Source organism: Lathyrus oleraceus, chromosome 5 (genome assembly GCF_024323335.1).
Source record: "Lathyrus oleraceus cultivar Zhongwan6 chromosome 5, CAAS_Psat_ZW6_1.0, whole genome shotgun sequence".
NCBI classification, from domain to species: Eukaryota; Viridiplantae; Streptophyta; class Magnoliopsida; order Fabales; family Fabaceae; genus Lathyrus; species Lathyrus oleraceus.
In genome coordinates this window covers 389,851,889-389,866,505 of record NC_066583.1, presented here as the reverse complement: position 1 = coordinate 389,866,505, position 14,617 = coordinate 389,851,889, and the positions used below count along the sequence as shown (strand labels likewise).

The 14,617-nt window shown below is 35.7% G+C and overlaps 1 protein-coding gene and 1 pseudogene across 1 annotated transcript; one reads left to right on the top strand and one right to left on the bottom strand.

Moving 5' to 3' along the window:
* Window positions 1-827: 827 nt before the first annotated feature.
* Window positions 828-2,247, top strand: LOC127080921 (uncharacterized). The gene is made up of 4 exons (XM_051021209.1): window positions 828-841; window positions 1,418-1,845; window positions 2,031-2,092; window positions 2,194-2,247. The coding sequence occupies exons 1-4, from the start codon at window positions 828-830 to the stop codon at window positions 2,245-2,247; spliced, it is 558 nt and encodes a 185-aa protein (XP_050877166.1).
* Window positions 2,248-3,056: 809 nt separating this feature from the next.
* Window positions 3,057-12,758, bottom strand: LOC127085012 (pentatricopeptide repeat-containing protein At1g09820-like; annotated as a pseudogene).
* Window positions 12,759-14,617: the final 1,859 nt, after the last annotated feature.

Sequence of the window (14,617 nt, the reverse complement as noted above, 5' to 3'; positions counted from 1 at the left end):
CAGAAGGTAAAAACATAAGTAATTGTTAACCCAGTTCGGTGCAACATCACCTACTCTGGGGGCATACCAAGCCAGGAAGAATATCCACTATCACCAGTATTAATTCAGAGTTAAACTCCCCCGTTTACAACTCTTCACTTAATCCCTACCCAATGCAATCTATACCTAGGAACTCCTAGATAGAAACCTCTAGTTTCCATTCCTATCACTACAAATACAATGTAATGCTAAACAACTTGAACTTGCTTCACAGCTTCTATCAAGACCATAACAAACTCTTGCCTACAGGCTTTGAGTTACAAATAATCTCATGCCTTCGAGCACTGAGAAACACATGGTAACCTTCCCACAGGTTGGGAGGTTTACCTCACACACACCCCTAATTTAACATTATTTGAGGCTTACAAAAACTAGGTTATAATCTGCTATTTATAACCTAAACACCCAACTGGATTTGGGCCTTCAAAAATCACAACAAACTTCTTTTTTGCTGTTACAAAGCCAGCAGAAAACTTCTGCTACAATCAAGGTCTTCAATCTTTTACTTCCTAAAATATCTCCATATTTGGAAACTGTATATTCACCAAATATTCTGATTGAGTCTTCAAGATATCCACAAATAACGCCACATAGGATTCTAACTAATCCCAGAATATTGAATCGGTTAAAACATAACTGAATTAACTAATTCAGTTTTATACACAGGCGTGATGTCATAGTCACGATGTTATGACATCCAAAATGACATGTTGGTCCAGATGTTGAACTTCTTCAACCCAACATATTAAAACAACAGAGGTTATTACATTACTTGTTTTACAAAATTAATGTCAATCCTAAGGTACTAACAGCAGCAAAAAGAATAGTCAAACTACTGTCATTGGCCCCCTTGGAATGCCAATTTAGAATCAGGTCTTGTTTTTGGATTTCTTGATTCATCTTTGTTTTTTCTATTTCTATATTTTTCTTTGTATTAATATGCGCTAGCACTACAGGATTTCCATATGCTTGTTTCCAACCCTAAAAAGCAGAAGTTAAATATCCAAGTAAAGGACGCATTGGGATTTGCAGATTTGAGTATAGGTACAGGAGATGTATGTATTATGTGCAATGCCTAAAGTATTTGGGTGATGTTTTATTCCTCATTTTCTCTACTTAATAGTTATGTACTTCATTCACAATCTACTGTTCATAGATAATACGATTAGTTTTTTTCTTTTTTGAACTTGCTGCTTAGCATCTTTTTTGTCATTTGTCAATTGTCCTCCTTCAACGGTAGGCTTTGTCGTATTGAGTTTCAACATTGGCACTTGAGTAAAAAGTGAATAAGGGATTTTATAGTTAATTTTATATTTTCCCGCATGTGCATGTTTTCTTATTTGAAAATGTTTTCATGTTGATTTGGGATCTCTTCAAGACACAGTACCAACAGACAGAATTGTGGTCTTAGAAGGGGTTGGGGTTTTAGAGGAAAGGGCTCATCTGGGGAGATATTGCTTAGGCTAACATATAAAGCCTATGTGGAAGACGAGGAAGATGACAAGACCGGGGAGGATTTGATTGATATAGATGCTTCAGATGACGAGTTGTCTGATACAGAAGAAGCAAATGTCACTGATCAAAAGGGTGTAAGAGATTCTATGTACCAAATAGATAAAGAATCATTTATGGATGTCTTGGATGCAATCATTGTTAGCGAAGAATTTCAAGGGATAGTAACATCTGAAGTTGGGTTTACCAAAGGTTCGGAAAATGGCTCAAATACAACATCTAAAGTATCAAAATCTCTTGTTGCCAATGCAGAATCAACTCCTTCTAGTTCTGATAAATCTGAAGGTTCTGGAGGTACCATACTTTTATAATCTCTAATATAACCTTGTCTAACATGGATATGTATTATGTGAATGTTGGTAAGATTCATAAAGCTTCTCGTATTCACGACGAAAATAAAAACTTTGAAATGCAGAGTCAACCTTATTTTGGCTTGCTGTGATTACCGGCATGGCACTACTAATTGCTGTCAATATCAGTGGTTCAAGTATCTTCAATCCTTGAGACGGTCTTCGACAATCTTCACCTTGGTTCAGCTAAAGTAATTCTTAAGTCTTGTGCTCTTACTTCCATTGGATAGTTCAACTGCTTTATACTTCTTGTGTATGTTCTCCACAAAGTTAATTTTTTTTTATCTTGCAGGTTGTGCAGAAGATTTTTAATCAGATCTTTCTTTTAGTTACTAGTATAGTTTAGTATATTCATGAGTACTGCTGTGGAGAAAAGCATCTACTGGCGGCGGGTGATTCATGGCTTATTTTTGTGAGAGCTACAAATTTTAATTCAGCTTAAATATAAATTTATTGTTCGTATATATGCAAATACAACTATATTGTTTTTTACCAGGAAATAATAAAATAGAAGGTTTTTTAACCATTACATTTGTCTGGGACTTCTTTTATAACATTTCCTATACGTGAGAGCTACAGGTATTTAAAGATAAAAAAAAATACAAGACAGACAAAACGATAGTATCTAAACTACTTAACATTCACAAACTGGACTAGTGGAGTTGGATTTCTTGAAAAAATTAGTAGGAGGCATCCATTTAACATTTATTATATGTTACCTTTGCAATGAATGAAGAAAAATATAACAAAATGTTGGTACCTCAAAGATTACTTAAAAAATGCTCATGATATTGAGAAAAAATGTTGGTTTGCAACAACACATGAATTTAGAGACTTAATTAAACGGTGGTTACTTATTCATGGACCAAATGACTTATTCATTAAAAGTTTAATCAATTTTAAGTTTGGAAATATCAATCCAAACATGCATGAAGTGTATGGAGCTTTTTGTCTTTTCATGTTTAAAGATCGAGTAAGAGATGGTGAAAATGTCTATAACACATGAATAAAGATAGAGTGTATGCAATATTCCTACTTTTCTCAGCAAAAAAAACAAACAAGATATTTACAAGTTGATATTTATATTTTGAATCTTTGATGAAGCTCTAGTCTAAACAGTAGATAAATAATACACTAATAACGAAAATCTAATCTTTCATCTCAAGTTCTTCCTAAGACATGCTAGAGATATTATACAAGTGTCCTTCTATATCAGGAATAAAGCCTTTCTCCAACATTTCCAATCTTACTATATCATATGTATTAAGGTTTGGATTCAAACCCTTTTCCAACATCTCATTAAGAAGATTATTTGCAGCCTCTAGCTTGTTAATTTTACAATACCCTTTAATCAAAACATTATAAGTAACAACATTCGGCTGCTTTCGTTCTTTCTCCATTCTCGCCCTCACGTTCAACGCTGCCTTAAGATTCCCCTCCATACAATAACCATCCATCAAAGTATTATATGTCACATGATTAGGTTTCAAACCAAGGTTGAACATTTCATTAAGTAACTTTTCTGCATTTCTTGGTTTGTCGATTTTGCACGATCCATCTATCAAGATGTTGTATGTCACAACGTTGCCTTTTAAACCATTGTTCTCCATTTCAATTAGAAGATCCTTTGCAGCCCGTAAATCCCGTTTTCTGCATAGGCCTCCAATTAAGCAGTTATAAGTTGAAACATTTCGGCAAAATCTCTTCGTCTAGCATTGAACTACGCATTGCAAACCCTTCCTCCATCATCCCTTCCTTACAGTATGCATCAATCATAGTATTGAATGTTATAGCATTGGGAACCAACTCTTGCTCGGTTATATCATCAAAAACCTTTTTTGCTTCCTTCATCATCTTCTTCTTACAAAACCCATTTATAAGAGCATTATAAGTTACAATATTTGGCTTCAAACCCGAACCAACCATCTTATCCCACAAATCAACCGCCTCTTCTAGCTTACCGTTATTACATAAACCGTTTATCAACGAGTTATAAGTAACTGTATTAGGTTTCAATCCCTGCTTTTGCATCTCTTCAAAAGCCTTCTCTACAGCCAATACATTCTCATCCTTACAAAACCCATAAATAAGAGTATTAAAAGTAACTTTATTCGGACACAGCAACCATTTCCTTCATAATAGCTTCAGCTTTGTACATTTTTCCAGCACCGCCCCTCTTGCAATAACCATCAACGAGAGTAGTATAAGTAACCACATTCGGAAAAACTCCCCACGCCATCATATCTTCAAAAACATCCTCCGCCTTGTTCAATTTACCACCTCTACAAAGACCATTAACGAAAACATTAAATGTGTTCAAGTTTGGTCGAATTCTTCTCTTTATCATCTCCTTATACACATACTCCACATCACCAATTCTATTCTCCTTCACCAAAGCACTCAACAACGGATTACACGAAGTCAGCGATAATTTAAATCCATAATCTTGAGCTCGCTTAAACCCTTCATAAGCAGAATGCATCTCTAAATTTCTAACATACGCTAACACCAACATATCGATTATCAGAACAGTAGCACTGGATCGACCTCCGCCTAACAAAAGGGAGTGAAAAACAGAAGAAACTATATGTTTCCTGTTTTTAACAAAGCTATCCAGAAAAGACCTAACTTTAGAGTACCTTTTCGAATTCGCTAGAGAATGTAAAAGTTTGGCAGTTGGTTCAAGATCATATGAAAATCTGAACTCTTTCTGAGACCAATTAAAGAACCTAAAAACAAGGTCTGAATCAATACCGGAACACTACGCCAAAAACTGGAATAGACAGCGCCCCTTAGAGGGCGCTTTATTACAAAAGCGCACTCTAAAGTGAAGAGAAAAAATAAGGAGCGAACAACTGGAATAGACAGCGCACTTTAGAGGGCGCTTTTGTAATAAAGCGCCCTCTAAGGTGAAGCGAAAAAATAAGGAGGAGATAGAGGGACAACAATACAGGGCGCTTTTTAGAAAGCGCCCTCTAAGGTTACCCTTAGAGGGCGCTTTTAAAAAAGCGCTCTATAAGTCCATGTGCATTTCCAGTTTATAAAGCGCTTTTGGAAAGCCTTAGAGAGCGCTTTTAGAAGCGCCCTCTTAGGCCCCCTTTAGAGGGCGCTTTTGTAACAAAGCGCCCTCTAAAGTGAAGCCAAAAAAAAATGGAGGGACAACAATAGAGGGCGCTTTTGTGAAAGCGCCCTCTAAGGTTACCCTTAGAGGGCGCTTTTGAAAAAGCGCTCTCTAAGTCCATGTACATTTCCAGTTTATAAAGCGCTTCTGGAAAGCCTTAGAGAGCGCTTTCATAAGCGCCCTCTTAGGCCCCCTTTAGAGGGCGCTTTTTTTCCACAAGCGCCCTCTAATGTCTCCTTTAGTAAACATTAAAATTATAACATACTGCGCGTTTTGTTATTTCACTATCTGTTATTAGCGTTCTTTTTCACGTTAGGGTTCTGAGGCGTTTTCCTTCCACCTCTGTTAGATCTACATGCGCGTTTCCTCCTTCTACCAATCAAAGGTACACGCTTTTCCCAATTACTGTTTTATGTTATTGCTTTGTTTTAGCTTTGCCCAATTTCTGTTTTACCTTATTACTGCGCGTTTCCTCCTTCTACGTTTGTTTCGACCATGATAGCGGATGCACTAGGAAATTGACGGTTGGTTTTTAGTGACCATGATTGCGGATGCAATGAGTTATACGACCTATGAACATCTGATTTTGTGTCAACACCAGTATCATTAGAAACCTAGGTCCAAATGTGTTTGAACTCTTCTGAAATTGTTTTTTATTTATTCTAATTAGTAATGGATAATACATGGATGTCTTCCAATCGGTTGTCGAGAGAGTACGAGAATGGGGTATCAGAATTCGTTAAGTTTGCCGTTGCGCACGCCGAAGACCCCAGTAGAATGATATGTCCTTGCTTGGGTTGTTGTTATGGGAAACGGGTTGACGCAGTTCAGTTGACATCGCATCTAATGAGGCATGGAATTGATCGAAGTTATACATGTTGGAATTTGCATGGTGAGAAAAGTAACGAGAATGTTGAACCGGGGGATAGTACGACCTATGCCTCAAACTATAGTGGCGCAGATACATACGATTGTGATCGAGTTGAAGAGATTGCAGAAGCACTTGAAGGAGATCTTAAGGATTGTCCCGAAATGTTTGAGAGGTTGGTAAGTGATGCAGAGAAACCTTTGTATGATGGTTGCACTAAATTCACAAGATTGTCTGCGGTATTAAAGTTGTACAACTTAAAGGCGGGCAATGGGTGGTCGGATAAAAGTTTCACAGAGTTATTAGCTCTTTTGAAAGATATGCTTCCTGAGGATAATGTTCTTCCCAATCGAACATATGAGACCAAAAAGATGTTGTGCTCTATTGGCATGAGCTATGATAAGATACATGCATGTCCAAACGATTGCGTTTTGTTTCGAAATGAGTATGCATCGTTAAATGAGTGTCCTAAATGCGGTGTCTCGCGATATAAGAACAAGTTGTCTCCAGCAAAGGTCTTGTGGTATTTTCCTGTTATTCCGAGATTTAGACGCATGTTTCGTAGTGAAACCGATTCAAGACACTTGACCTGGCATGCAGATGAAAGAATTATAGATGGAAAGTATCGACATCCGGCAGATTCACCACAGTGGTTGAAAATTGATAATGATTATCCTGAATTTGGAGAAGAATCAAGAAACCTTCGCTTGGCATTATCTACTGATGGAATGAACCCACACGGTATCCAGAGTATCTCACACAGTACATGGCCTGTGATTATTATGATTTATAACCTACCTCCATGGCTATGTATGAAGCGTAAGTACATGATGTTATCTATGTTGATTTCTGGACCTAAACAACCAGGGAATGACATAGACGTGTACTTGAAGCCCTTAATCGAAGATTTAAAGATTTTGTGGGAGACCGGTGTGGAGGTTTATGATGGATATAGGAAAGAAAGTTTCAACTTGAGGGCGATGTTGTTTGGCACAATTAATGATTTTCCAGCATACGGAAATCTATCAGGGTATAGCATAAAAGGTCAATGTGCGTGTCCTGTTTGTGAAGATAAAACAGATTGGAAGCGCTTGGAGTTTGGTCAGAAGAATGTCTTTCTCGGTCATCGGAGATTCTTAAATTCAAATCATCACTACCGTGGATGGAGAAAGGCGTTCAATGGAGAGACAGAACAAGGCAGAGCTCCACCTATATTGAAGGGTGATCAAATTTTTGAAAAGGTGAAAGATTTGGATACTCAGTTTGGCAAGCCTTTTGCCCACACACTTGTCAAAAGTGGGTGGAAGAAGAGGTCAGTTTTTTTTGAATTGCCGTATTGGAAGTCCTTGTATGTGAGACATTTTCTTGATGTTATGCATATTGAAAAAAATGTATTTGAAAGTGTTATTGGCACGTTACTCAATATACAAGGAAAGTCTAAGGATGGCCTTAAGGCAAGAAAGGACTTGATAGCGATGGGAATAAGAACTGAATTAGGACCCTTGAAGAAAGGAAAACGAACATATCTACCGCCTGCTGCTTATACTCTATCTAGAAAGGAGAAAAAAACATTGTGTAAGTTTCTAAGTGAAGTTAAAGTTCCAGAAGGGTACTCTTCAGATATTAGAAGACTTGTGTCTATGAAAGACCTCAAGTTAAAGAGTTTAAAGACCCATGATTGCCATGTTATAATGGAACATTTTCTCCCAATAGGTATACGTTCTATTCTTCCAGAAAAAGTAAGAAGCTCTATAACTAAGTTGTGTTCTTTCTTCAAGTCAATTTGCAGTAAGGTGATCAATCCTGCGATCTTACCAATGTTGCAAAAAGAAATCGTTATTACTTTGTGTGAGCTTGAAATGTTTTTTCCTCCATCATTTTTTGACATAATGGTACATCTAGTTGTTCATCTTGTAAAAGAGACACAATTGTGTGGACCAGCTTATATGAGATGGATGTACCCTGTTGAACGTTATATGAAAATATTAAAAGGGTACGTGAAGAACCGAAGTCGACCAGAAGGTTGTATGGTTGAAAGATACATTGTTGAAGAAGCGATTGAGTTTTGTACTGAATATTTGTCTAATGTTCAGTCAATCGGACTCCCCAAGTCTCAGCTTGTCGAAAAGAAAGAAGGAAAAAATCTAATTGGAAATAAAATCGTGGCAGTATCAAGGGTCGAACGGGATCAAGTGCATTTGTATGTTTTGCACAATGAGAATGAGGTTGAGCCGTATGTTGAAATTCACAAGGATGTTCTCCGAGGTTTAAATCCCAATAGAAATGAAAATTGGATAGTACGAGAGCACAATCGATGTTTTATACCTTGGTTTAAGGATCATATTTATTCAAAGTATTATTCAGATCCCACTTCAATAACAGAAAGGTTGAGATGCTTAGCATATGGTCCAAGTTTCCATGTTTTTTCTTATAGCGCATACGCGATTAATGGATACACATTTTATACCAAAGAACAAGATGATAAAAGTACTATGCAGAATAGTGGTGTCACCGTGGTAGCTGAAGCAATGCACATATCAAGTGTGAAGGACTTAAACCCCAAATTTGCAAATCTGTCGTATTTTGGTGTTATCGAGCGCATTTGGGTGTTTGATTATGAGAAGTTTCAGATTCCTATATTTGGTTGCAAGTGGGTTGAAAATAATAACGGCATTCGAATGGATAAGTCAGGATTTTTGCAAGTGGATCTTAATAGGGTGGGATACAAAGATGAGTCTTTTATTCTAGCCTCTCAAGCTAGACAAGTGTTCTATGTCAATGATCCGAAAAGTACGAAATGGTCTATAGTTCTTTTCTCCAACAAAGTAATTGATGAAAACACTGGAGATCAAGGTGATATTGATGTTGAGATTGAATCGTTTACCAGAAATGATCAAGATGAGAATATTATATCAAATGATTCATATATTAGAAATGATCATAATGAGGGTATTTGGATCAATCCAACCGTCCGTGTTGTTAAGAGACATGTAGAACATATTCCAACCAAGAAAAGAAAGAGAACTTAGTGAAAAAGGTACAGGTCAAATGATTTTAATTGTTTTCTTTATTACAGGTAAAATGACTTTTATGATTTTAATTGTTTTTACATTTGTCATCTGATTTTAATTGTTTTCTTTTTTACAGGTAAAATGATGATGCTGGATATTTGTTTAGATGGAGATGCTCTATTGTCGTCAAGCCTCATTCGCGTAGATGATGATGCTGGATATTTGAAAGTATCCCTCTACGACAATGGAACATGTCCATCTAAACATATATCAATTCTATCTTCAAAAGATAAGGGTTCAATGTTGGCAAGTTACATTGGTTTCCTTGTTCGACAACATATTCCGATTACATGTGATAATTGGAGAAGTCCGGACTTGAAGGTTGGCAAAGAAAAAATATGGTCGGAGATACAGGTACTTACCATATATTGTTATATGTTTTTTGTTGCATCAACTTTGCAGCCCTGTATTGTAGGCAGAATTTAGGACTTCTCAAAGTTGATTTCTTGTTACTTTGTCGTTCATAAAATACACCACTAAATTCTATGCGTTTAATTTTTAATTTTTTTTCATCAGGCTTGTGTCTCAATAGAGGATGGGTATCTACCTAAAGTTACTTTTGTAGTGGTCCAAAAGAGACATCACACCCGTCTCTTTCCTGTCAACCCCAAAGAGACCGATAGAAGTGGAAATATTATGCCAGGTTTTTCAATATATTTCTCAACGCAGCTGGTATATATTATCATTTGAATTTATCACTTTTTGCTGATTTTGTTGTTCTAAATTCTCAAAGGAACCGTGGTAGACATCAGCATTTGTCACCCTAGGGAATTTGATTTTTACCTTAACAGCCATGCAGGAATTCAGGTAATATTAGCTATGTCATTTAACTTTATGCCATTGTTTACTATTTGTTGCTCAATCGCCTTTTGACAGTTCTGTGTTATTTGCATTTGGACGTGTTCTTTTTGCAGGGGACTACTTATGCTGCCATCTGTTGTTTTGGTTGAGCCTTATTTTGTATGGATGTGCGATAGAACTACTAGACAGCTTTTGGATATACAGAACATGTTTGCCACCATGGGTGGATGGGCGTTTTTGTTTAGTATTGGTTAGAACTACTAGACAGCTTTTGGATACAGTGGTCACTGGGTGTTGGTTGCTATGTTTTATTCTCTTAATTGTAGTACTTTGAGAATATGTTGTTGTATATTGTTGATCAAAGAATCATATATTAATGTTGTATATATGGAGGATTAATGTTGTATATAAATGGATTCATGTTGTATATATCAATGGATTAATGGTGTATAACATTGGATTAAAGGATGAAATCAATATGAATTTTACACTTTTGCAGCATGCGAACAGGTTACCAATTAAATATATATCCACTGTTTTTCAAACAAATTTTTTTAAAATAACTAACACTTTAGAGGGCGCTTTCTGGACAAAGCGCCCTCTAAACACTTTACATTGACAACTTTAGAGGGCGCTTTTTCCTGAAAGCGCCCTCTAAACACTTTACATTGACAACTTTAGAGGGCGCTTTTTCCTGAAAGCGCCCTCTAAACACTTTACAATGACAACTTTAGAGGGCGCTTCTTCCTGAAAGCGCCCTCTAAACACTTTACATTGACAACTTTAGAGGGCGCTTTTTCCAGAAAGCGCCCTCTAAACACTTTACACTGACAACTTTAGAGGGCGCTTTTTCCAGAAAGCGCCCTCTAAGGTGTCCCTTTATGGACCACTCCAGAGGGCGCTTTTTTCTTAAAGCGCACTATAATGTGGCCACTTTAGACAGCGCTTTCTCCAGGAGAACAAAGCGCTGTCTTTACCTATGCCAGCGCCAGATTAGAGGGCGCTTAAAAGCGCTGTTATAGGCCAAAATAAGCGCCCTCTTTTCCCTTATTTGGCGTAGTGGAATTAAGTAATTGATCTAGAAATGTTGCAGGTTTGGTTACTCTTAGATGAGATTTGAGCTCTGACCAGTGTTGTTTACTCAACAGCTCCGAAATCGTTCATATGCAGAATGAGTTGGAGATTGGACCTGTAAGCAAAAATTAGAGAAATACTTTATCAAAAAAACAACACATTAACAACGATTCAGTGGATTAACATTTAAGAATGAAATATGTGTCACCTTTAATACATTGAGAAAGTTTGTGAGTAGTCATTGCTCCTGGTGTTTTTTCCTTGAATTGGGGCGTGATTCAAGGTGGTGCGGGGCTTTTTGCGGCGGTGGCTATCGCGGCCAGAAATCGAGATGGGATCGCATCCTCGCCGGGAGGGGATGGAATAAGGTGAAAGAAAAGGCTGAACGAATTTCAAGCTGTTTCTGGCCGAAGACGATCAAGTCGGATGTCGGAGTCACAAGAAAATGTTTGATGGAGTGTATATAAAATCTGTTCACTTCAATTTTTGTAAACCTAATTCACTTACATTTGTGCACATTAGTTAACTTAATACTATAAAAAATGTTTTAAAAATACGTAATAAAGTTCTTTTATAATTTTTTTTTAAATATTCTTTTTAATGATCAATTATAAAATTTAAGATAGTATTAAATGTTTTATTTTAATTATTCTTAAATAATTTTTAAAAAATATATATATAATAAATAATTAAGAATATTATAGATAAAATAATAATTATTATTTAAAAATTAATAATAATAATTAATTTTTTTAATATATATATAAAATAAAAAAATACGATTAAAAAGAAACTGATGATTTAGTACCAATTTAGGGCATGCATTTGAAAAACAATGTCCAAATATACACATCAATTAAATCATATTTAAACTATAATGATTTGTATAAGAAACATGAACATTTTACAAATTTGAACAAATGACTAACTCATTTAAAAATGAACTAACCTGATTAGTCAAGAAAATCACAGTAGTTAGAAATTAAAACACCAGCATTCTTTTTTCCTTTTTCCTTTTTCTGTTGTTCCACACTTCACCTTGTTGACTCATTTACACCAATACTCCTGCAACATAAAACATCACACTCTTACCCATTTTCATTAAACATGTCTAACAGATTTTAAATGTGTGTGAGAGAGAGAGAGAGAGAGAGAGAGAGAGAGAGAGAGAGGGGATCTAAGGAGGAGGAGGAGGGTTAAGAAATTGGAAAAATGAACAAAATGGAAGCTCCTTGTTTGTTGGAACAAGATCTGAGTAGAGAAAGAAAATGAAAACCTTTTGTTTGTTAAAAGAGGAAGAAATCAAAACATTCGATGTGAGAGTAGTGGGCTACCAGTTGGGAGCATGAGCAGGTGTTGGTGATTTTAAGCTTCTAGTTTGTGTTTTCTTTTTACACCGGCAAATAATAGCTTAAATGTGTATTTAAAAAGTGGAGTATATTGTAAAAGGAAGATGAAGAAGGTAAAAAAGAGGAGTATATTAAAAAACCCTAACAGAATAAGTGGGCCCAGCCGGTCAAACATTAAGTTTTATTTTATTGTTACAGGAATCAAATAGGTCTCACGGGTCTGATTTTAACACAGGCCTAATGAACCTTTGACCTATAACTTTCTAGCTTTTTACTGTTTCCACGTGATCACAACATCAAAAATAAATGTTTTACAATTTCAATTAAAATAATTGGTTTGGAATTAAGTAAGTAGTAATTGTCTTAGATGAGATTTGATCTCTGACCAGTGTTGTTTACTCAACAGCTTCGAAATCGTTGATATGCAGAATGAGTTGGAGATTGGACCTGTAAGCAGAAATTAGAGAAATGCTTTATCAAAAAAACAACACATTACAATGATTCAGTGAATTAACATTTAAGAATGAAATTTGTGTCACCTTGAATACATTGAGAAAGTTTGTGAGTAGTCATTGCTCCTGGTGTTTTTTCCTTGAATCGCGGCGTGATTCAAGGTGGTGCGGGGCTTTTTGCGGCGGTGGCTATCGCGGCCAGAAATCAAGATGGAATCGCATCCTCGTCGGGAGGGGATGGAATAAGGTGAAAGAAAAGGCGGAACGGATTTCAAGCTGTTTCTGGCCGAAGACGATCAAGTGGGATGTCGGAGTCACAAGAAAATGTTTGATGGAGTGAATATAAAATCTGTTCACTTCAATTTTTGTAAACTTAATTCACTTACATTTGTGCACATTAGTTAACTTAATTCTATATCACAAATTAATATTAAATTTCTATATTACAATGAATAATCTAATATAATATTTATCTATAAAAACAACATCTACAAAATAAATAAATAAAACCTTAATTATCCTTTTAAAAGATAGTTTAAATTGTTTGAAATTCGGGATTATTTTGTACTAAACATCATTTTTCATCCATAAAACATTTTAACTCACTTACTCATAATTGAAAAACATGTTTAATTTAAAAAGCAACTTTTCATTTTTTAAAGAATAATCCATTACATTTTGTTTGACAACTCAACCGAAATGTTGAAAGTTGAAAAACCATTTTACAATTCTTTGGGAAAGCAAATTTATGTCCTCTATTTAAACACCGATATGTGCTATACCATTCATAGGCAGACGAAAGAATGTGTCACGGTATGAAAAATTATCATGAGTGCTTGCATGCTCGAGATAATAATATAGTAGTCATCGAATTTTATTTATTCTAAAAAAAAGGAAAATATCGATGAAACTCTTAAAGAAAAAGAAAATGGTCGTCGCAACCAAATTCGGATTCAGGTGTCGATTATGCGAGAAGAATGTATTAACACTTCTCGCACATGTTGTACACAACGAGAACCATTTAGTTAGATTTGCGAATAGAATGTTAGGTTGGGTTATTTGCTTTCTTCGAGTTATTAAAAGGGAAAAAGAATAGGACTAAAAATATGTTTTTATTAGGGTATCCGACGAGACATTGAATTTTACTCGTATGTAACCCCAGGTGCGATGGGGAACTCGAGACTATGTAGTTCCGGCTAGCAAATATTTGTGTGCTTGGTCAATTTTAGCAAAAGTTACTTAGTCGCATTCGAGAAGAAAACAATTTTTTATTGTCCAAAACATGGAAAAGTGAACATTGACATCGTGTAAGAATGGATAACATAACTTAGAATCTCACAAAGTTATATTTTCACCGCATTATAGTGGAAAGCGTTCTAACTTCTTGCGCATGATAAGAACGAAACTTTGTTTGCATCGTCTCGGAATGAATGAATCATCTTTCGTTTGTGAAAAGGTTTTGACATCACGCTAAGGCAGAATATATGAAATTTGATTGGTTGAGTATGTTTTTTAGTTAATGACGAATGCTCGGATGGTCGAGCTATACGACTCGTATTCAAACACTCAGGGAAAATAGTAGTATACACCAAACCGTTCATTCTCTCCTGGTTAATTACGAAATCTTTAGATATGAATGACAAGTACTTAACAAGCAAGCTATACAACAAATGTTGTGTACTCGGGGAAAAGAGAAGCATATACCAAACTATTCCTTTTGCATCCAATTTTGCCGCGAAAAGATTTTTGATGCGAAATGGATTTTGATTGTGAAAGAGGTTTGTATGAATCAGGTTATAAGTTTTTAATCAATGACAAATGTTTAAATAGTCAATCTATATGACTCATATCCAAACAACCGATGAAAATAGTGATATACACCAAATCGTTCCTTTTGTATATTATTTATGAAAGATATTTGAAATGATTAAGTGTTTTGATTTGATTTTGAAAATGAACTTGATATGGATCAAGGTTTGA

What these genes read in the sequence shown, in the direction of transcription:
- LOC127080921 (XM_051021209.1), top strand. An exon ending in TAAATCTGAAGGTTCTGGAG is followed by an intron (nt 1,846 to 2,030) that starts GTACCATACTTT and finishes TGTCAATATCAG; the next exon opens with TGGTTCAAGTATCTTCAATC. An exon ending in TTCACCTTGGTTCAGCTAAA is followed by an intron (nt 2,093 to 2,193) that starts GTAATTCTTAAG and finishes TTTATCTTGCAG; the next exon opens with GTTGTGCAGAAGATTTTTAA.